Source organism: Stegodyphus dumicola, chromosome 5, assembly GCF_044657685.1.
Source record: "Stegodyphus dumicola isolate Sdum_Otavi_A_Nest chromosome 5, ASM4465768v1".
Classification (NCBI taxonomy): domain Eukaryota; kingdom Metazoa; phylum Arthropoda; class Arachnida; order Araneae; family Eresidae; genus Stegodyphus; species Stegodyphus dumicola.
Genome location: NC_140772.1, coordinates 213234678 through 213259513, shown reverse-complemented (window position 1 = coordinate 213259513; position 24836 = coordinate 213234678). Strand labels below are relative to the sequence as shown.

The window sequence follows — 24836 nt, the reverse complement described above, 5'->3', positions numbered from 1 at the left end:
AATCGCCAAATACTAGTGGTGATGAGTCATCATCCACCCCGTTCCTTTTAATTCGGGCGCCACTGTAGAGCCATTAGGATTTTTGACGTAGGAGACATGAAAAATGAGCAATGCCCTCACCGGGACTTGAACCTGAACCTCTCAAATACGCGCCGAGTGTGCTATCCTTAAACCACGAAGGCGTGCCGAAGGAGGGAGAAAATACCTCATAAATATAGGAAAAAAAAAAAACTCATAAGTTTCAAAGAATTCTTGATTGATGTCCATGGAAGCCCAGGATTCCGTAGGACAGAGTTTAAGAAATGCTGTATTAGGAAAAGGAAATATTTTGAATTATTCTTCAGTACTAAACAACAGGTACGTCTTTATGTTCATTAGTTAAAAACTTACAACATCTTAAAAATGTTTATTTTATTCTTTCTCATCCCATATTGTAAATTAAATGCATTTTAGTTTATATCATTTAAATAAAAAGTAAAATAAAAATTAAATCATTAAGAATTGCGTTTATTGCTTTTAGATTATTCCATTTGTTCAACAACAGCAGGCTTATTAAAATTGAAATATAATTTGAAGATCGTATGTTTTGCCAAATAGTTTGAGGATCGTACAGAAAAAAAAAAAAAAAAATACAAGCATGTGTGAAAGCATGTTGAGCAAAACAAGGTTTTATGTTTTAAACAGTGGCAACACTTATTAAGGCCGAGTGATACATAAATCCTGTTTCTTTTCATTCTTTGTCTGTCGGGTTTCGCTGCATGATTGTGTAACATTTATTTACGTCACGCCAGAACGTTATTTTACATGTTAGCTTAAAGCAATGCACTTTCTTGCATAAAAGAAGGTAGCACAGCATAACGTAACGTGACTCAAGTGATGTGTAGAGGTAAGAAATTAAGTAAATAAGAAATAACAGTAAGAAACTTAATTAAATTTAAACTTAAAAAAATCAATAAGAAATTTGAGTGTAGACGTTTCTTACTGATTAAAATGTCTAAATGTCTACGAAACTAATAAAAATCTCTTTTCATCCTTCGCGAATTTAATGTTGATTAACTCTTATTATCATTTCGATGAAGATGAAATTACATGTCGTTAAAATGGCTAAACACTTTTTATCTCAATTAATACATGTTCCCTTCTTTTTCCAGAATAGCCAACGAATGGTCTTTTGACGAAAGTATCCACGAAAAATTCGGATGCCAGGTTTATTCTTTTGATCCTAGTATGGGATATGAAGATCATCTGCACAGCAAAGGAATTTGGTTCTACAATTTAGGCATCGGGGAGTTTGATGGAAAAATGTAGGTAATGATCCACTGTTACGAAACACTTAGCAAAACACACTATTACTATTTAAAAAAAATATAACATATCTTTCTATAAAACAAAGGTACGACCAGAGAAAATATTTTTCTCTATAATAAAGAGTGTTATGAGAGTATTTTTTAAAGAAATCGCAGATGCAGATAGTTTTATAATAGTTTTTATATTTGGCTGTACGTGCGAATATATAAAGAATATCCATTGTGGACAAAAATATTTGTTACTCTGTATCTTCGGAGGGGTCTGCGCATGCCTGTAGCCATGATGCTTGGTATTTCGTAAAGCTGGTAATTTTTGTTATATTTGTGAGCAAAGAATGTGATTTACACGCTAAAAGTAAGTTCTTTTCATCATTCTGATGTTCAGATTTAAAATTCTGCTTGTTTCTTTTTATTACATTCCATGATTTTCAAGAAATTGAACTTCTAAGATTGCCTACTCAGCTTTAGGCTTAGCAGGGCGGATGTTTGATTGCGTTTGATAGTCATTTAGTACTCCACTCATTCAAGTCCTTCTGCCCTGTGGAAATCAAAGTCAGCGGAAAACTGATAACCAATTAATATCAAACATCTTATTGTTCCTAAATTAAAAATTAATTTTAAACATATGTCTCATTAACCTGAAATTTCTATTAATGAGATATACATTTTGTATTTCGAAGCAGGAGATGTGAAAAATGAGCAATGCCCTTGTCGAGACTCGAACCACGGACTTCTCGAATACGCTCCGAGCGTGCACTATACCACGAAGGCATGCTAAGAAGGAGAGTATATACTCTCCCTTTTAAAGAGCGACTGGGGATTAGGGGACTCAATTGCCAAATCCTGGAGGTGGAAAATCATCATCCACCACCTTTTCTTATTTTCGGCGTCATTGTAGACACATTAGGTATTTAAAAGGAGATGTGAAAAATGAGCAATGCCGTCGCCGGGACTCGAACCACGGACCTCTCGAATACGCCTTGAGCATGCCGACCACTACGCCACAATGGCATGCTAAGATGGCGGGAGAAATATCTTATAATTTATACTGAATATAGGAGTTCAGGTTATAATGATTTGCTGCTGGATTACCGCCCACGCGGTATAGTGGTAAGGGAAACCTAAGTAACGGTGGTAGTGAAGGGCCCGGGCTCGAATCCCAGAGAAAATATGGTAATAACTGTCCGTCCTTTCATAGGAGGCAATAGTGACCGCCTATTAGGTGCCTACCACTTCTGGCCATAGGAATGGCTAGTGCTGAATAGGCAAGTTCACACTATTAGATTTAAAAAAAAAAAAAATAAAAAAAAATCCGGATAGAATTCTGTGATGATGAGACGCCTCAAGATCGATTCTGTAAAATTTTACGAGTGATCTGAAATTTCTGTCTATTTCGGAAATTTCATTTCCATCTAAACTCATTTCAGAACAGTTTTCATTATGATCATTAAATAAAGAGTTTCTCTGTCTAAAAGTTCAACATTGTTGACTGGATTTATGTTTTTAGTTGGTACTCTCGTATTTCGTTTAGATTTCTCAAAATATTTGCCAATTATTTAAATTTTATTTCGTATTAATGAAATTAAAAGACGATAGCGATATTATAAAATCGATATAATAAAAGTTCTAATCTAAATATAAATTTTTTATTTCTGATATGTTTGATATTTCATTGGTACGGTGAGCTTACTTACAGGATTTTGTTCGTATTGTTAAAACTAACTTCGTAAAAGGATCTTTAGCTCTGTGAAGATCACCCGGCTACTTAATTACTACCTGTTCTATTACTGCACTAAAGAAGCCCCAGGGCTGGAAGAGGTTTAAAACAAACCTTTTTATGAGATTGTCAGCTGAACAGTTTGCAAGCTCGTGTAATAATAGAAGGCTTTGCTGCTTGCAAGATTAACAGAAAACAAAAAGAAGTGAAACTTATATATTACTTGAAACATAATATTCACAAACAAATTATACCTATAAGTTTTGGCTCAGGCTTTCGATTCACCGGAGCAAATGCAAAGGCTAAATACGATTCAAATAATTTAGAAACTAGGCGGAAAAAATATTCAGCCATCGGCTGCCAAAAGCTCACTCTTCAACTCTGTTCTTATATTCATTAACTAATTTGAATCATGGTGGGAATCGACGAAAGCAGAAATGATGGTATAGGAAAACTAATAAATGGTTGATAAACGTAAACCCTGAATTTTAAACACCATTTTCTTCTATATTTACAGTGAGTTATAATTCATGTATTTCTCTTAGTATTTCCTACTCTATCATGTTTATTATTATTATTATTATTATTATTATTATGATTACTCGGATGAAAGAAAGATTTAGATCTGATGATAAATGTACTAGGATACGAATAATTTATATAAAGTATTAAAGTATTAGCAGCGTTAAAAGAACTAAAATATCTAGTTATGCTACTCAATTTCTAGTACTAAAATATTAGTAGAGATGAAAGAAAAATAATCCAGTATACTCTTAAAAAATTTATTTCGATGTTAAAAACGTTTAACGTCTTCTAAGTCACAAAATAATGCATGATAAACAAAACATTACATGAAGGAAAATGAGGAAATAACAAAGAAAGGAAATTGACCAATAAAAGTCTCAAAACACTAAGGAGTAGATTGTGCGTTTTCTTCAGTAGGTTTCCTGCGAAGATGTTAAAGAAATTGCTATCCAAGATCTTAAAAAAATACTTTATTTTGTTCGAAAATACAGGATTACGATAAAATCCTTACTACGGTTTCGTGAACTTTACTTTTCTCCCCACTGATGATTATTTTTCTGCTTTTATAATCTCTTGTTTAAAATCATGGACTTTTTTCAATCCCGGACACAGTTATAGACGTAATTACGAATCCATAACTGTCCGGGTCAATTCCGGATGCCTGGTAATCCTATGTAGTGGTAAGCTTGGTGTATATTATATAGGACTCATACATGATAACATAAGCATACTTTTAAACCTATTTGAGTCAGTACTTATTCTCTATATATGTAAGCAAAAATGGCGCATAATCTGTGAATAAAAAACTATCAAATTCTCACGTATAACCTGAATTAGTGTTTGCATTTTTTTAACTATAATATGCATACGTGTACATACGCGCATAGTGTAGCAATGTACATAATTTGTGTTTCGTTATTTGAATGTATAAAAATTTACATTTGTTTCATATGTACCTGCATATATACATCCTGCTCTCTTGTATTTGTATATTCAACCTCTGCTGTAACAATATAGAGTATCTAAAATGCATACTGTATTAGCAACGCAGAGTGACAGGGCAGCTTCCGACCTAACTATGTTACTTTAACGGAATTAAGTGCCGCGCCGCACGAAAACAGTCTACCAAGTTGCGATCCCACAGAACAAGGGCAGACAAGGCAGTACCAGTACTGTCCCTGCCGAGCCTTACTCTGTCCCGAGTGCCCTCAGGCCTTCTGTGAAATCTGTTATTATGCCCGCGTGGTTGAGACTGCCTAGGTACAGATCCTAACCAGTACTTCCCAGGAATTCTCCTGAGTCAACCCCCGGGGGTGGGAACTGCATTAGCAGGTGACAGGTGACGGAGGACGGGGACGCCTGACGTATAACATAGGTAAACAGGCATATGTCCCACGTCCTCCACTATCTCGAAGAAGCAACTCGCTGGAGCCCCGTGAGGCTGCACCAGGAGTTTACATGGCCATACAGGGGCTAGATGTCGGGTAGTTTTTACATAGGACGTTGTTAATAACACAAAGTAACTTAGAAAGAATATAAAGGATAGCATTAAAACACTAAAACACTCATATAAGCTGAAACACATAGATATACAAAATTAAACGTAAAAGCATAAAAACACACTCGTAATTACGTAACATAAAGACATAGAAACACACACGAAAATACATATCATGACACATAGAATACATATGGAAACACGTAGAGCACATAAATGCAAATATTACACTCAGAGGAAACATATAAGACATAGTGAGGTGTGCGTAAAGCAGTAGTGCTGTGCGGAAATATGCTCAGTTCCCATAATACATAATGTACATACTTTCATTAGGGGCTTCTGTTGCATGAATTACATATTTCGTTGCATACACTACATTCGTGCATTGTACGGATATTATATATTTCGATTTACGATAACACATCATTCCATTGGGTGCCCAGTGCTTCACACTGATAAACATGTCAGTAACATTATATCTGCAAGTTGGTGGCTATTGAAAGCAGATGTTAACACGAGGCTCGAAATTGAATGTGGAATGTGTATTACAGAATGTGTACATACTGCGAATATCTAATAGTTGAGTACATTGTCTGCAGTACCATGCTACTGTGGCTCGCAAATGTCTTGCCCTAGGGCGTTGATTTGCTGTACAACTGCGCAGATGCTCCTTATAGCTGGCGGGTGTTTGATTATGAAACGATAGTAAAGTGTTCTATCATTCGTTGGATGTGGTAAGTGGTGGTTTGTTGTTAGACTGCAGTCAAATAGATAGTGCTCGGGAGAACCTAGCATGCCACAGACACAATTGTCAGATGCTGAGATGCCATGACGCATAAAATAAGATGGAAATGGGCCATGACCCGTTATGTACTGTGTCAGTGGGGCTATTGTTATAAGACGTTCCGTGTCTACCTTTGGTAGGAAGTTATACGTCCTTCTCCCTGTGTCGCCACTATTCCATTCTTCTTGCCACTTTTCTTTACAGATGTTACGCAGAGTTTTCTTGAGGTGTGAGACGGGGGTAGGGGCACTTATAGTTTGAGCGTGGATGTTGTTGGCAGCCTCATTAGCCAGTCGGTCTGCGACGTCATTCCCTTCGTTGTCGGAGTGTCCTTTTACCCATACCATGTTAAAGCGGGCTTGATGATTATTGCGTAAAAGTTGCTGTATATCTATGATGATGGGTGAAGTGTGGTGATGATCCCTGAGTGCGTGTAGCACTGACATGCTATCTGTGTAAAAAGTCGCATTGGTAAGGGAAAGGTTGAGGGCATGTCGTAGCGCATTCAATATTGCTAGTGCCTCTCCTTGGAAAATACTATTGCTGTTAGTGAGATGTCCTTTCCATTCCTTTACTAGTGTGCCATGTTCGTAGTGAGCAAACGCGCAGCCCACTCCCTGATCATGTTTTGATCCATCAGTGAACAGTTGTGTAATCGCACAGGAAGTGCGCTGTCTGGAGTGCGATGGCTGATGTTGGATATTGACATGGATCCCTCTACCTTTGATGGCAGGGTGGATGTGTTGCACACTGCCAGGGAGTTCATAGTCTGTTGTTCTGAACGTAATTCCTGCATATGTGGCTTCTTGTCTGTGATGAGTGATTCGTACATAGGTAGCCTCTGCCTCTACCTTTATGTGTAATGGCAGCAGGCCTGCAAGTATCGTGGCGGCGCTGGACGCTGTTGTGCGATAACCTCCGCAGATGTTTAATGCAAACGGCCGTTGAATTGTGGTCAGTAGCTTGGTCTTTCGGCTGTTCATTGGTTGTGCCCATATGATTGCTGCGTAGAGAATTATTCTCTCTGCCACTGTCAGATATAATAGTTTCCTGATATGGGGGTTTTGTCCCCAATTTCTCCCTTGAAATTGCCTGGCTTTCCTTGCGATGGTCGATGTTTTTGTACGTATTTCTTGGAGGTGCGGTAACCAGGTGAGTCTTTGATCCCAAGTGACTCCTAGATATTTAATCGTCTTCGTTATTTTTAAGTTCTTGCCCAGTAGCTTTATACATGGACGTCTTGTGGGATTTGTGCCAGGACGTGGAATTACGATGGCTGCGGACTTTTGCCGAGAGATGGTTAACTTAAGTTTATTGCATAGGTCCGTGAATATCGAGCAGGTTTCTGTGGCATTCCGTTCCAGTTCATCTCTTGTGCGGCCAGACACCAGAAGGGCTATATCGTCGGCGTATGCTATAATATCTGTGTGCAAAGGCCATTCATGTTGTAGTATGGAGTTAAAGGTGATTATCCAGAGCAACGGACCGGCGCAAGAGCCTTGTGGACACCCTCTTTCCTGCCGCTTGATAGTGAGGCCATTGTTGTTGGCTACTATGAGGCTACGTGCATGTAGATAGTCCGTGATGATGTTAAAGATGTTTTTGGGACATTGTGCCTCTCTAAGTGCTTGCTTTATAGCAGGCCACCAGAGGGTGTCAAAGGCGCTTTGCAGGTCCAGGGATATGAATGCCGTGTGAAGATTTCTGCCTCTATTTTGTTCTATGCTATCTTTAAGATGACTCAGGGCATGCGTGGTTGACAAGCCAGTTCGGAACCCGTATTGCCGTGGGCTGAGGAGGTTGGTCTGCTCGAGATGGAATTTAAGTTTGTTTACCAGTAATTTTTCATAAATTTTTCCCAGAGACGAAAGTAGGCAAATTGGCCGAAACGAGCTTGGGTCATCTGGGGATCTCTGCTTCTTCAGGAACAGGACCACTTCTCCTTTTTTGAAAGCAGTTGGGAAGATCTGGTATTTTAAGAGCTTGCTGAAATATTTCTCGAAGAAGGTAGGGCGGGATGTGTAAGCCACCTTTATTATAGCATAGTCTAGACCGTCTGGTCCCGGAGCCTTTTTTATGGGAAGAAAACGGAAGATTTGCTGTATTTTAGCTGAGTCGAAGGGAATGTCGTCTGGTGTGTTAGGAATGGAATGGTTGTCCCGTATCTTCTGTTGTTCTGTTGAATCATCATCCGGGTTATCTGCTGGGAAAACTGCATTAAGGATAGCAGATGCTGTGGTTTCTGCAAGATTGGTGGTGTCTGAGTTATTGGCTGCTTGGGCATAAAGCTGGTCAGGCTTGTAAACTTTATTTGTAGCTAGTTTATGCAGGATTCCATAGACGTTGGTATTAGCTGTGCAAAATTTCCGCCAGATATTGACTTTGGCTCGTAGTATGCATTTTTTATAATGCGCCCTTTCCCTGCGGAATGTGGTCAGCAATGCCATTTTGGTGGCTTCGTCCATTACACCTCGGAGACGCCGTCTTAGGGCTCTGCACTTTTGCCGTAATTGGCGTAGTTCTTTAGTCCACCAGCATATGCCTTGTATGCGTTTAGCAGTGCGAGTCTTCAGGAGCTTGTCGCAAATACATCGCAATGTATTGAGGAGATGATCTGTATAAGTGTCTAATCCCTCTGGGCTATTTATTTGGTCTATTACTTCTTCTTCACTCTGTAGGGTATCCGAGAAAGCCTTTGTTAATGCACGCAGTTTATTGCCTGGGATCTTGTAGCGCTTAAGGATACTGATGCTTGTGTCGGTATTAATTGCAAAGTGGATATATTTATGATCAGAGCAACTCTCGTCGTCTATGACCCTCCAATCTGTTATATTGTTGGCTATGTTACTTGTAGCTATTGTTAAATCAGGCCATCCTTTGTTGTATGAGTTGTCGAACGTCGGTGGGGCGTTCTGAGTATTTATTAACTGTAGATTGGCTGTCATTACAAATTCTTCTAACGCTGTTCCTTTCGGTGAGGTATTTGGGTATCCCCAAATGACGTTGTGCGCATTTAGGTCTCCACTTATTACGTGAGGAATGGTAGTATGTTTTCTGTGTATTTCTGCTATACTATCTACTGCATTACTGATGTCTTCTGGTGGAGAGCTGTAGACGGATGATAGGATAATCTGGGAGTTATTATAATTCAGAAGAATTGCAACATGATCTCGTGCCTGCTTGATAATGAGTGGGGACCATTGTGGATTACAACAAATGATCGCCGCTCTCGGGGGTAGTTCATTAAGTTGCGCTTTCCGCTGGAAGATCTTCCATGAGAGTGGTAGGCAGGCTATTGCGCCGTTTCTGCAGTAAGGCTCTTGGAGAAGGATGATATCTATCTCATGATCGAGGACATGCTGCACTAGCTGCTTCTGCCCGTTGGAGATTAATTTGCGTGCATTTTATGGAGCCTGCTGAGGAATGAGTTAGAATCAGGTTGGCTGGGTTGTCGATATTTGTCGGTAGGATCTCTTGTGAGATAGTGTTGCTATCTTCAGACGCATTAGGTAGTAACATAGCATTGGTAGGCTGCTGAGATGTTATAGCTTCAGTATTGTGTGTTGCAGCGTGTGTTGTAGACGGCTCTCTGGTACATCGGGCATTCCGGGTGGTATGCCGGATGTTCAAAGTAGTAGGAGGTGCCGTTGCGGTAGTTACAGTCCCCGCAATTGATACAGGCTGGTGACTCTGCTTGACAGACTTTGGTGTTGTGCGACCCAGCGCAGAAGGCACAGAACTGTTTCTTGCTGCGGCAGAGATCCTGGGAGTGCCCGAATTGCTGGCATCTATAACATCTACGGATTCCCAAGAACTCCGTGATAGTATGAGCCTGCCATGCTGTGAACAGACGTCTGATGTTGATGGCGATTCCAAAGCTCTCCGTGGTACACTCGAGAACCCATTTGACTCTGTTCGCTCGGCGCTCTTTAAGTCGGAACAGGGGTTTGTATACTCTTGCTGATAGACCTGCTGTTGCGCTGAGCTCTGCGATGAGCTGTTCTGGTTTAACATGTTCTGGAACATTATGGATGGCTATTCTCGGCTGCCTCTTTTGCCTGAGACGAACCTCTGCCTGGACCTCAGCTTTTTTGATGTGCTCCTGTAACTTGAGTACCTCCTCGTTTGTATTACAAAAAACTTCTAGTCCGCCTTTTGGAGCCGGTTTGATAGCGTGTACGACAACTGGGATCTCACTAAGTGGAACCTTTTGCTGTAACTGTGTTCTTAGATCACGTGGATGGATACTCCCTAAAGGGTTGATGATCAGACTGGGTTTACTGAACTGTTTAAGCACTGCCGCAAAGGTTGGTTTCTGGGGCACAATCGCTGATGGTGTTGTCGCTGACTTCAAATGGCTATGCCTTTCCCCGGTGTTCCTGGGAGCCTGCGTAGTTGCTGTTACTGGCAGGGAGTCCGTGTTTGTACTTGAAGTAACCACCTCAGGGTAAGGGGTGTTAGTGCTAGTGGTACAGCGCGAGATTACAGAAGTGTTCACGTCTTTGTTGACTACCTCTGTTCCACGTAATGCGATGTCCCGAAAGATCTCTAGAGTGGCTATGAGGCGTGGTAATATATTTTTATTACATCGAACTGTATTGGCTATTTGTACGCTCTCGTCGAAGACCGCTTTTATTTTTTCTCTATATGAGAAGTCAGTTGCAACTAAGTGATTTGGCAAATCTAGATCACTGCAGTGTGTGGAGGTACGCATTTCAGACATACTGCATTGAGTCTATTGTATGAAATCACTAATGATAAAAAAAAAATATTCTGCTATTCCACAGATTCACTAATTGCTATTGGAATCTTTAAAATTATGCACTAAGTCTCTAATTTCACTGTGTAGACTATCTCACTGAATGCTGTAGAAATCTCAATATTATGGCAGTTAGAGGCACTATACTGAGCACTAAATTGTGGCACTATAACAAGGAACTATCTTAAGGCACTGTAATCTCTATATTAAAGCACTGCTGTTGAAGTCTTATATTAGGAAGCTGTTGAGATCTCTATATTAAGGCACTGAGTCTCTAATTCACTGAATACACTAAATCACAAAGCCACTGCGTAACTGTAGTTCACTTGAGCAGTGCTTAAAATTGAGCCCGCAGGAAGAATTACAATGTAAAGTGCACACAAATTATCACTTGCGCAGAACTTGAAACTGAGCACGTAGTGAGAGTTACAGTACACAACACAGCAAATGTGTGATGGAAATAATTAATTATTAATGCACAAAAGTTTCAGTAAGCACAATAAATAGCAGTACACATGATATTTTGTAAGTATACACATATATTTAAGTGATAAACACGTAAACCGAGAGGTTGTAGTGGTATGCCAGAGGCCCGAAGAATGTTAATAAGTCAAAGATAGCAAAGAGAAGAGATGAGTGATGAAAAATGGGGGAGAATGTAAGGAATAGCTGAAACGTGAACAGAAGGAGAATTGCAAGTGCAGAAAGAGTAGTAATAGGAGAGCCTGGACCTTAAAGAGGTTGCGGGTTTACAACAGGAAGAATGTGGAGGTGTTTCCACTAGAGAAAACTATTAAAAAAAAAAAAAAAATTCTAAAAATACAACAAGTGTATAGTTGCAAAAATTGCTCGAAAAAAAAGGATTAATTAAAATATAAAAAAAAAATGTGAGGAGGGGGTGGAGTGAAAAGAAAGAGGGGGTCAGCAAAAGAAAAAAAAAAAAAAAAGAAGGTAAAGTGTCAAGAGGGGAAAATGAAAAGAGGGCGCTATCTAATGTAGTTAAGGAGAAAACTTAGAAATTAAAAGGGAATAACAGGATAACAAGGGGATGAAAAGAAGAGTTTGAGGCCGCTAAGTTACATAGAAGCGAAGTTATCAGAGAAATAAAAAGAAGGGGGAAAGGAGAGGGGAAAAGGCTTGAAGACAGCTTAACTAGAAAGTCATAGAGGAAATAAAATTAATGTTGGATTGAGAACTTATACTACCTGTAACTTAACCCACAAAATACAGACATTTTAGTAGGAGAGAGAGAGAGAGAGAGAAAAAAAAAAAAAAAAAAAAGGTTAGAAAGTACAAACACAAAATTATTAAATTTATATCAATAGTCAGTAATTTGTACATAATACAATCAGTAAATTTCATTAATCAATAAATTTACATCTATAAAGTATAAAAAGATTGTAACATAAACATGAATGGGCGAATAAATGACAAAGTTGAAGTTCGAAACATAAACAAAGCCGCGCGGTAAAAAGTTCTAAGGTCACAGGTGTCAACAGGTTCTGTGCCAAGCGCGCATGCGCTTTGTAGGTGGAGGGGAAAGGTCGTTGTTAATATGCTAACCCTGAGGGGCTTCTTGAGAAAACAACAACCTTGCAACCCCTGCGTCGAAAAATTCGACTTGGAAGAAGTTAGTAGGGGGAACACGAGTTACGGATTATAAAAATAACACAAAAGTGTGCATAGCAGATGAACTAATAAACATAAATTCAAAGCAAGGGTACCGAAATAAAGAGTACAAGAAGACCTACTTTGCCGAGGATAAATGATGATGATATTCCAAATAGAAGCCAAGATATCCTAGACGAAATCCGCAAAAATGACACTTTATGGACTCTAATTAAAATAATTATAACTCTGTTTAAACACACACCACAAACACAATTCTTGCACCGTTAGAAAGCGGAATGCGCCAGCTTTCTCCAGATATCTGTATTGAGAACAGAAGGCAATTTGGTCGCGAGTAATCACTTAACAACGACGGAGCATAAAGCAGCACTTCATTTTCTTTTTCCGGTTCTTCATTCAAAAACATAGGCTCATGCGTTGACAATGGATGAGAATTTAAAAATTTCAATAACTCTGGAATTATAAGACGTAGGAACACAAATCAAGCATCACAATTTGTAGCTTGTTGAGACCTTTACGATGTTACTAACTTTGTAGACACACGACAAATATTACCGCGGTTATAACTCGTTCAACGAGGAGCTCCTAACACACTGCTGCAGCGTTGTCACTGCTGCAAACTGCATTAGCAGTACATATATCTACGTTATAAATGATAACAAACTTGTGTAAGCATGTAGAGTCTTTAGGTTATTTTGAAGCAGGAGATGTTCCTCGCAGGGAATCGAACTTGGACCTCTCGAATACTCGCCGAGTGTTCTACCGTTACACCACAAAAGCATGCTGGAAGGAGGGAGAAGATCACAAAATATGCAAAGCTTATTAGTACTAGGAGATGCACAAAAAATTCTTCACTAATTAGTTCCTTAAAAGAAGTTTAATCTAATTCGAAGTAATTAGATATATTAATGTAAATATATTGTTTGTATGAAGTACAATGTACAAAGTTCGGTGTACAAAGAATGTTTGTATGATGTATGTTCGGAGTAATTATGTTATATTAATCTGCCATAATACAGCTTTTGTTAATCGGTTAATTTCTTTGTAATAATTGTATACTGTGTGTTTGCAATTGTATATTCAATGCGTAAGTCTAGAATCAATGTATATTCAATGTATATTCAATGCAAAGTCTAGAATCAATTTCAATGTAAATGTCTTGTTAGACTGGCATCCGATGCGGGCCACCCGAACGCCCAGCGGGTACAGTAGTGCGGCGGAACAATACCTGTAAAAGTCACTGCCGAAGTTCTGGTGCTCCGTCCACTTTTCTCTGTCCCTGCAAATTAGCATCATAAGATTTTTTAAAAGTTAATTGTGCAAATGTTGATACGAGTTTTAAATGTGTAGTAAATCAGACGAAGTCTCTTAAGTGCAGTGTGGCTTTCTCATCAGTCAGTGCCCCACTGCAGTTCTTCTATAGTCAAGACAAGCCGCCTAAGGTTTAAATTACTTCTTAGTCATAAATAACATGAATTCGCTATTTTAATTGATGACTTGAATATTTATCATTAATTTCACTTGATATATTGATTTTTTCTGTATTTTTATATTTAACTTATTATAATTAATCACTATTTAATTTTGCTTACCTTTCTGGATGATCTTCAACAGAGTTCCGGCACTGCTAATTTTGCAAATTAACCTTGAAGCCATAATCAGAATTTTCCCTTTAAAGTTAACAATGTTCTCTTTCTGTTTCTTATCCTGGCTCTTCTTTCCTAACGTCTCGCCCTACATTGCCAAGTCCCGGAGGACATAGCATCAACCGCAAGTTTGTTTATACCATCGACAGAACACATCACGCTGATTAAAACTTAATTCAGTGAACATACTGTTCTGTCGATGGCTGAAAGAAAAGAAAAGAAAGTGCAAATTTCTATTGTACCAGAAAAGAAAAATGCAAGAATATGTGCAAGAATTAATTTTAAAGCATTTGCTAATGTAGAATACTGATGACAGGCTTTAAGACCTGAAGCCAGTCTCAAAATTAAAAGTTCCGAATACTTTTTATCCCTTTTGCATTAATGTTTAATCTACCATATTTTAATTTTCACTTGCTCATTTTTCAGAACGCCACTTTATACCTGAGGCGAGTGAGTTACGCTTTCATATTTGGCATTACCCTTTTTAAGCTGCTAAAACTCTCATTTTTTAAAAACTGTGTTTGCGAATTAACATTAAAGCCATGGAAATTCAAAACAATTTTATCAGGTGTATATGAGTATGAATAGTAGATTGCTGTTATCGTGACTTATCTCAATTGCCTGAGAGCAAAATCAGAACAAGCCCACGAATTTCATCGTGGCAAGAAGTGCAAGATTGCGCCTGTCGTTGGCAAGAACCTTGAACACCATACAGATGACAGTACGACTTTGTTTAGTTCCACCCCTAATTTAGATGGACAGCACACCGGAGGGACGGTTCCAGAAAATTAATAAATACAGAAATTGACAGCAATGTTGCTGACAAGAAATAAATGTTTTGTTAAATAGAAAGTCAATGACTTCTTAGGATTCTGGAAGCAAGAAACGTGAAAAATCAATTATTTTCTCACCAATATTCGAAACATGGATCTTCCGATTGTCAGCTGGATGTGTGACCAGTCGCATCACGCACAAGATAAAGAAAACTTCCTTATAATGTAATTATTAAATTCCATTCATCAGCTTTTAATGTTTCTGGTAAATTCTTTCTAATTTACCAATAATTATGTTTCTCAGGTTAAATATGATGTTTTAGTTTTATAATAGAATAACCCGCAAATTTCTTTTAACTTTTCCTATACAGAATACAAATTTGTAGTCGGCATAGAAAGAATAACATACTTCTGATGCTGAAAATAAAAACTCAAGACATGATTTCATTTCCATACGTGACTTGGATAGTGCCGCCCAGACGGTATAGTGGTTAGGGAAGGTAAACCGCTGAGTTGGCTTCCGACCCAAGTATAGAATTGGTTAACAACTCGGCGGGAGTCAACCACTAGCTACCAGGCAGCAGCCCTGTGTAGCCTCGGCTGAGCAGACGACATTTATAAAATGCAAAAAAGAGATATACATGTGCATACAAGGCACTTGAAGAAGAGTACAACAACGTACAAAGAAATATATACATGTGCATTCAAGGCACTTGAAGAAGAGTAAGAAATGTACAAAGAAATATATACATATGCATACAAGGCACTTGAAGAAGAGTACCATCAAAATATATGTATATACGTATAAATACAAACTGATATACAGATATATACACACTTACATACATAGATATTCCGAAACAAATAAAAGTATACATACTCTCACTCATATTGATATATACACTCATACATATACGTTATCATGATAGTTAAAGTTTACAAGAAGCATGCCATTGAGGTACGCGAGATCCTTAGTATAAATTAGGTACCATAAATAAAAGATATAAACATGTACAGATATATTGCAGCATTCAGATACAGTACAAACTTTATGTATGAGAACCTGGCACAGCATAAATAAAAAAATTGCATATTTAACATACATATCACATACTCTGTTGCTGACATATTGAACTAGCTTATATAGACTTTTATGACTACTATCTTCCAGTGTCAGAAGAGTAATTGCTAGTACAGTAGTCAATTATTGTTTTCAGTTTCCGCTGGGCAACTCTGTTGCCTATTGCGGTACCGAATGGCCCGGGTTCGAATCCCGGAAAAGGCATGGATGCTTGTAAATGTATCGTGTCTTTGCGGTATGACGGCACTGTAAATACATAGCGAGCCGAAAGTCCTTTCGTGTGGTTTGGTGGTAGGGAAGAAGGATGAGAGAGCATCGGACCTACCCCAGGATGCTCTTTCTCAAAAGTGGGGTGGAGAAAGAAGTCCAACCTTCTTGAGACTCTGGGAAACATTCTTCTATAAAATTCATGGACAAGACAATAACAACTTGGATTGTAGAAGACAAAACAAATTAATCATGCTAGTGAATAAAATACCTTTATACTTTATTACCCAAGAAAACTTCTGAAACTTGTTGGTTTCAGAGCATGACACTCAAGAAAAACAAGATTTAAACGTAAAACTTAAAGCACATTTTAATGCTTGTTGCAGTTAATTTAGTGGATTTAGCGTGGCGAACAGAGTAATTATCTCTCTTTTTAGGCGATTCAAACCGACTGAAAACTGGATGTTAAATTGAATAATCAATCTACTAAATGCTTTGACTTCAAGTTAGTTGATCACATGCAGTGTATGAATTACTTTTGACAGCAACAAACTATCCCGTATGTTGATTGTTCCAATTCCTAATAGAGCACAGACAAAAAGAACGGTAGAAATCTGCCAACAAATGCATGAAGACCAACGAGCGCCCCACAGAAGTTCTTTCCCAAACTAAGATACTATTTCTTCTGTAAATATCCTTTCGAGAATTCTGGATTAGTTTATTACGTCTTTTTCGCTCTCTAGACCAAGGCAGGAAGTAAATCAGTAGAAAGTATCTGGATTCATTTGCGAATGTTGCAAAGATCCATCATTATCTACTCTTTGTGCTTATGTTCCGTTTTCCAACAAGCTGAGGTGACGTATGTAAGCCATTTTGTGGCACACAGACTGAAAATGCCCTTGTACTTGATTGGTTTGATTTGGTTTATTTAAGTATGGCAAAGCACGCTAGGGCTATCTGCCTAAAGGGAGGGATGCCTTCGTGGAGGACTTTCTAACTGGCTCGTATACACGTTACACATGGGAAAAACCACGAAAACGCCCATGCAGCCAGCCCGTTCGCGGGATTCCAACCTCGGAACGAACTACCAGTGTTCAGCGACTTTACCGCTCGGCCGCTGGTGGGCCCGCCCTTATACTTGAATCCTTTATTCTCACAACTGACAATGATATTCGCATTCCTTTTGCTGCAAAATTAATCGGCGGCATGGTGAAAAACAGCTGCAGTTCTTCTACTGGCCGAAATTGGTCAGAAAGAGATAATCAGAACGATTTGTAGCTTTTGTACAAATTGATACTACTGGAAACTGAAATAGTCTGCACGCGATTGCATGTTACGTCACTGTATGTCGAAATGTTTTCGTTAATGTCAGCATTTTAAGTAAAAGCTGCTCTTGACAATTTTCAGGATTTGTGTAATTTACACGGTATGTTATTGCCACGTTTATTCTTTATCGATAATGGGAAAAAGGGCATTAAATTACATTAAATTATATTATATTAAATTTAAATCATGACGTGATATGCATACGTATTAACCTGAAGTGTCAAAAAGTTTTGTTTCCTGGTTTGGCAACAAAAAATTATTTACTATTTGGTTGTTGCTTGGAATGAATGAACTGATTTCATTCATATTGAAATGATTTTTTTGCATTTTCTTTTCAGGTGTACGTACATAAAACTAATAAATTTTACTTTGGCCGCAGCTCACTCATCTGTTGGGCTTGTCTACTAGTCTAATAATAATAAAATACTCAAATTCTCATAAAATCATGCTCAGTTACAAGAAGTATTATCAGTAATATTCTGTAATAGAAATAATTGGAAAAATATTAATCACTAATACTTAAAGTACCAAAGTTATTGAATATCTCCCTCCTTCCAGCATGCCTTCGTGGTGTAACGGTACCACACTCGGCGCGTATTCGAGAGGTCTAGGTTCAAATCTCGGCAAGAGCATTTCTCATTTTTCTTGTAATCCTGCTTGAAAAAAGCCTCATGACTGTACAACCTCATGGCTTATATAAATCAAAACACTAACTTTACAGATTTTACTCACCTGACAACAAAAGACACAAAAGACACTACAATACTTTCGATAATCTAATAAAAACACAAACAGTTAACTCAAAAATATTTTCGGTCCCGTCAACGCTATACATGAGTGAAATGGCCACAAGAGCGAAAAAATGTTCGAGCCTGTCAAGCCAGAAAGCAATTTTTAAAAAATTTTTTAAAAACGAAAATTAAGAAGGAACGGGTATAGTGATTTAAAAAAAATCAGGAATTCTGGTTTACCTCGGGGGGGGGGGAGAGGCTACAGCCCCATAGCAACTGGTTTGATTCGTCCCTGAAACATAGCACGATTTTAATAAAATTATTTCTCAAATATTGTTTTCCTTTAGGATTCGCGTATCTACTTTTAACTAGCATGTTATTTTTTATCTCAAATTTTTCCTAAAGGTGTACCTTCTCCGTCAACTCCAACAGAAATGCAAATTAAATGAGTTTAAATAAAAAGAAAGAACGTAAGTTAAAGAGAGTGTTAGAAACATTTACCATTTGTGTTTAACTCTCATACATCTTAATTCGAAGCCCTAGTATTTCTGTTTAGAAATATTGTCGGTTTGGAGCCCGGTTATTATTTTTAATCTATTATCTGTTTTGTAAATAGTTAAGGTATTGTTGTAGTATCATCCAGAGAGAATAAGTTTTGTAAATTCCAATTTGAAGTTCAAATTAACTTTTAGTTGCTTTTACTATTGTTGTACTCATTTTGTGGTTTTGGATTCTAAGGTAAAGGAAATAATTCGTCTGCTGTCTGGAAGATTAAACATGCAATTAGCTTATTAAAAATTAGGTTTACAATAATAAAGTAATCGACTTAATATATATTGAAAGGAATTTAAAAGTTAATTTCAGAGGAAAGCATCCTAAATGAAATTTCCAGAGAATTCAAGGAACTTCTGTTTCAAATATCTGTTCTTGATTTTTAAAATCGTGAAGAACGAGAGTATACCATCACTAATAACTAAATAATAAAGTAGTTTTAAAAATAATTTTTAAGTATCAACTTATTAAAAAATGATAAATGATATGAAAACTTATTTATAGAACTGTGAGCGGCCAGACGTGGAAGATGAAAACATTTGACTCTATTCTGCAACAACTTGGGCACAAGAACTGCACAATAGACGTCCTGAAACTCGACATAGAAGGCGCAGAATACGTTGTTCTAGAAGATATACTTGATAAAGGACTTATGAACGTAAGCATAAAAATCTAACGTTATTTATAATTTAAAAGAATTTATCTTACATTATTTAAGCATTTAAGCAACGGTACTCTGGGGTAAGTCCTTAATGAAATATGTAATCTAATGCACTACGTATTGAAAACTGAACTTGTAATGGTTTAGTTAGGTTGGTTTTTCAGGTTGTTTCATTTGGTCAAGTCTTGAAATAAATTAATCACCCACTTATATTGAGCCACTTTTCTTGAAATTTTGCGCATAAATGTATTTGCGATAAATGCGGCTATGTTTTCAAAATTTGATATAGACTTCTTTATTTTTTGGTTTGCTTTTCTTTTCTTATTTTTTATTTAATATTAAAGCGACTTTTTAGGGCTTTTTGCAAACATTCCTACTTGTCAATAATTAATCATGGCAGAATTTTTATCTTTGTTTCATCAGATAGAATAGAAAATAATCTTTCAAATGAAAGTTTTTCTGAATTCCTAAAGCATTTTTGCAGATTTAATAGATTTTCTGCAAACAATGATCACAGCGGCTGCTGATAATGACGATCATTTTATCAAACTCTCAAAACGGAATTTAAATAAATTGAATGTATCTTACACCATCGGATAAACCTTAAAAGCAAAAAGTAGCTAATCACATACAAATTGCATAGCTGTTTAGATAGAGTGAATCTTCTGTATTCGGAAGCAATGATGTTTTCTTCCTTTATTAATTTTTGCTCCCATCTATAAAATAATATCTATATGTAACAACGTTTAAAATTACACGGTTTTAATTACGTTTTAAGTTACATGGCTTTAGTTATACTGTTTTAGTTCTGAACTCAACGTACTCTCGGTCCTCTCCATGCTACACTACTACTCTGCATACAGGCAGGGTATTTATAGCTGTTGACCTGCCTTCTAGAACATTCTGGGGTAAACCGGTAGGAATTCGTCCTAGAATGTTGCATTCTGTCTATGGTATATCTCCAGTTTTGTCGCCAAATGGGGGATTTCAGGCCAAATATGGCATCCCTATATCCACTTTGTGGGGAAGCTATCTTACCGCAACTTAGCATTTCGCAACAATGCTTATATATATATACCTAAAACTCTTAAAATGAAAAATAATGATTCTGTTCGCAAGATATTTAAAAATATATATACATAAAATTCTTAAAATGAAAAGTAATGGTTCTTTTATGTATTTATTAAAGTAGCACATTTAATTATTTTCAAGAACTCTCTGTAGGGAAAATTAGACTTTCGGGAGGTAAAAATGTGAAAAAAAGGAATTTCATCTTTGCCATGATCCGAGTCAAGGATCTCCTCAGATTTTATACTGCGCCCAAAGGGGCATGCATACATTCATGAAAATTCTTCATTATTTAATTTCTTTGAATATAATACAGGGCCATAATATTTGGTGGCAACAATTTGAAAAGTAATTCAAACTTTTATAGTGATTCAACGCAATATCCCATTTCGTGACTAATAGCTTTCAGGGCTAACGCTCCTTTGGACTAACGAACAATAAAAAATATTGAAAAACTAAAATAATAAAAGCAAACCAATAAAATACATGATACGGAAAAAGGAGAATTAAAGCAAAAGCTAACGCCAATTTATAAAACGGAAGGAAAGCGGAAAAATTCTTTCTTGCTGCATCAGGTTCAGAATGGAATGTTGGAATCTACGAAGTGTCTGCAGGATTTGCCCAGTCTGGAAAAGAACGTGAACAAACGTAACCACCCATTGACTTCTAACATAAGCGAAAGAAGGGACCTGTGAGAATTTAAACTACTGGTACGCCAATAAATTGGTAAGTATTCGTTGTGGAACGAAGAAAAGATATTTTATTTAAGGAAAAAAACGCATTAAATTAAATATTAGTTTATTTAAATTTGGAAGAAAATTTAATAGGAATGAAATATTTATGAGGTAAAACTTTTAAGTAAGGAAGTTAAAAATTTTTGAACTGAAAAGATTGCGGAAGAGAAGAGAAACAGAGGAAAACAGAGAATAAAATCTAAATTTCTATTCTCATATAGGCGACTATGAGACTTGAAACGGAATAATCTTAAGTGAATAAAAAGGATTTAGTTGCCAGAGATTAACTAATTTAAGTTTATACATAAATTACACATCCCAATTAACTTCCAATGGGTTTAAATTGACGACATGTTCGTTAACTTTTTAAAGGGCGTATTTAATGCCAAGTTTTATAAGTTGTACATTGAAGAAAATGTTCAATAAGTGTATTTTCTTGAAGTGCTGAAATGAGTATGACAATATCATTTCGTAAATCCGTAATTTTTGCGCAGATATTTTTGATTCTGTTAAATTGGTTCAGAAAGGTGTTAGTAAGGTTTTTTTTTAAAGAAATGGGGTGTTTCAACTCATAAGTTTAAAGGTATGGAAAGTTGAAAAGTCTCTTTTTTTCCGAATAAGTGAATCTATTGTGGTCAAGAACGTTTTACTCGATTAAAGTCCACTTGTTGTTGGTTTTTAGAAATTTTTGAGTTTTAGGCATTCAGGATAGGTGTCTTTTTTTCTCTAGGACTCCTTTATTAATAATGGCGCAATGCTATCATTTATATACACGAAGGTGAATTTAAACTTTTTTTAATGTGGTCTTCGTTATTTTGCACGATTCTTTCCAAATTCATTGGTGAAGAGATACATGTTAGAAATACTTGTAGAAGTATTGGCTCTCATAGGAATACCATTAATTTGATGAAAAAAATTCTTCTTTAGTGGAGTTGTGGAATAAGGTGCACTGCAGAACCACGAAAGATTTCTGGAAAAGTATAAGGTAAACTGCATAAACTCTTCAAAATTTCATTCAAATTAAGGTAGCGTATCAGGTTCAATGTTTCTTCTAACCTTCTTCGGAAACATACAATGACCTGACTAGGAACAGAGAGCTTACTAAAGCTATGTTCACTAATTGTAGTAAGTAGACAGGATACAGACGAAGGGTATACAAGACCCTTTATTTTTCTTTATATACAATGTACAATGACCCTCCACTCGGGGTCTAACGTAAAAGGTATAAAAATAAAACTAAACTCTAATTTAACTTTAGAATAAGATTGGCCTTATAATAACAGGAAGCGTATGTAGCACAGAGACTGTGAACACTACAATACGTTTAATTTATCAAGAGGATTAAAACCTCTGGCCTGGAAGGCAAATAGCAACTGCGTAACTTCTAAGGTAAGCGGCCTGCTTCGAACTCACTGCTTCCTCTCTCCTGCTTGGCAAAAAGGCCACACTTAAATACTTGGCGTTCGCCAGACAACTTTGCATAAAATCCTTCACGCTTATAATTCTGGCCGGAAGTAGAAAATAAGAAGTGATAGTAAAGATTTAAAATAAAATAAACGTTAGTAAAACTTAAGATCCTTACATACTTCCCGCCAGAGTTAATTTGTTTGAAACTGAGGTCTAAAACGACCTTGTTGAAAACTTTTAGCTCTAAAAACTAACGCGAGGCCAACCTTTTACAATCATAACTTAGCTAGAAACTAGAAAATTTAAAAGAAAGAAATTTGTTACAATAGTAGCTTCCGGGATATACAACAATCTTTTTTTTTTTTTTTTTCATCTGTACTGCATCTAAACAGGAGCTTTATTCAATTCTGGTTCCTTCCAGAGATCTGGAAGGAAAACTAGTTTAATGAAATGTTACAGAATGACATTGCAATTAACATATAGAATATACTTCTCTTAACATTCTTATTTCATTCATGACTATTTTAATTATCTCTCCCCGTGCTCTCTGACATGTGTTGTAAAAGAACACCAAACACGTATGTGTTTCTGTCTACGTGTGCCACACTTCCTCCTACAATCAAAACACTAACGTGTTAAAATTCAACATACGAGACCTCTTAACACATCCTACTTTCAACTCTAAACCCTGAGGTACTATTCTGAAAGTGGCTAACTCTAAAGTGTAGCGTCAGAGAGCCTAACTACATCATTCAACCTTTAACACATATTCACCATGATTTAATCTTTACAGTCACACGAATAACAAATTTTTAACATTACTTTCACTTTTACCATATCACGGTATTTCTTAACATTCAAAATAACAGTTCACATGTATACAAGAACATATCAACATGCCGTTAATTTTACACATTTGAAAAAAAACATTAGTAGTACATTGTTAACTTCTATTCTTTTCAAAGCAAGTGCCAATTCTTTCTACATTGAAATAATACTACATTTCAAAAAGTCTTTCAGACTAAAACTTCTTTCTTGCTAGAATGTTTTAAATAAAATTTATACAATAACTTTTTACAATATTTAAGTCTTTACACAACGCTATTATACATCAACTTTAGTTTTACGCGCGAGTAATTGAAAAACATAATAAGAAAATCGGTCACAACTCATTTCTCGCCCTTTTGGCGATAAAGGTAGACCTCGCATGAGGTAAAACTTCTTGAAATCTGCCACTTGCAGTAAGAATGAAAGATTAACTTAAGTTTGTAAAGTAACATAAAATTTTACTTATCTTTGTAATATTCAGACATCCTTTTCTGGGCCCAGTCTTTAAAGGTATAGCTGATAGTAGCTTGGTTGATCCTCCTTCTTGTACGGGCTCGCCCTTCAGTGCTTTCCTCTGGAAGCTTCCGTTTTTCACCAGTACGGCCACCCTTGAACACCTTCCTTTTGTGCTCTGCTTGTGGTCTTGGTCGTTTGAAGGCAGCTGGTCTTGGTGGAACCGGGAAACTTCTGTCGTGATCCTGCTTGGACCTCGTTGTTGGCCGTTCAAATTTTTCTTGTACTTTTTCCTCCGCCGCTGATGGCCCTTCCGCAGTTCGGCGACTTTTGCTGCGGAGAGTTCTGTCGGATGAGTCAATCTTCCGTTTCACAGCCGGGTTATAGTTGCCGTCCTTTCTCCCGGTCCTTTCCACATACGTCGTCCTTCTCCCTTCTTCATTCTGGGGGTGTTCGTGCACTCTGTTTTCTGGACGGTGGAACGGCTTCTTTTTCTTTTTACCTTCAGTTTTTCCGCGGGGCAATTTTCTTTTCACTTGCTTCTGTCTCTCATTGGCTTGCCCTTGTACTTGTCGTTTTCCCACCTCTGGAACTTGTACCTGCGGTGTCTTCCGTACCGGATCCTGCAAAAGATCTGAAAAGATTTTCATTTTATTACGATCGAAGTAGGGTTTAATTTGATCAATATTTGCGGAACAGGTTTCACCATTTCTTGCCTTTAACACTACAACAGCGTGAGTTATTTTTTCTATAACATATGGTCCTTCAAAGCGTGGAAAAAATTTGGCAGTTTTATCTTCTGGTGCTAAAGAAAGTGAATGCTTGATTTTTAAAACTTCATCCCCTACTTTATAAGTTACTCCCCGTCGTTTCAGATCATAGTATAACTTCTGTTTTCTTTGTGCTACTTCCGTATTCTTTTTTGCTTCTTTTATTAGTTTTTCTATATCACCCATTTTAAATTCTGGGGCTCTTTGTTGCACATAAAATAGTTTATCTAACGGTGTTATAACCTTTCTGCCTAGAAATAACTCAGCAGGAGTTTTGCCCGTTGTATCATGTTTTGCGGTCCTAAGGGCGAAAGCAAATTCATTGACATAGTTATCCCAGCTTTTATGAAAATTTTTAACATAACTACGGATAATTTTCA

The 24836-nt window shown here is 37.1% G+C and overlaps 1 protein-coding gene across 2 annotated transcripts in view; it reads left to right on the top strand.

Annotated features, from left to right (window-relative positions):
- LOC118195681 (putative methyltransferase-like protein 24) overlaps positions 1–24836 on the top strand; it is a 101059-nt gene that overhangs the window by 62861 nt on the left and 13362 nt on the right. For both annotated transcript variants that reach the window (XM_085817649.1, XM_085817650.1), the window contains exons 4-5: positions 1152–1304; positions 19040–19193. In XM_085817649.1, coding sequence (XP_085673775.1) covers positions 1152–1304; positions 19040–19193 — 307 coding nt within the window. The remainder of the gene's footprint in view (positions 1–1151; positions 1305–19039; positions 19194–24836) is intronic.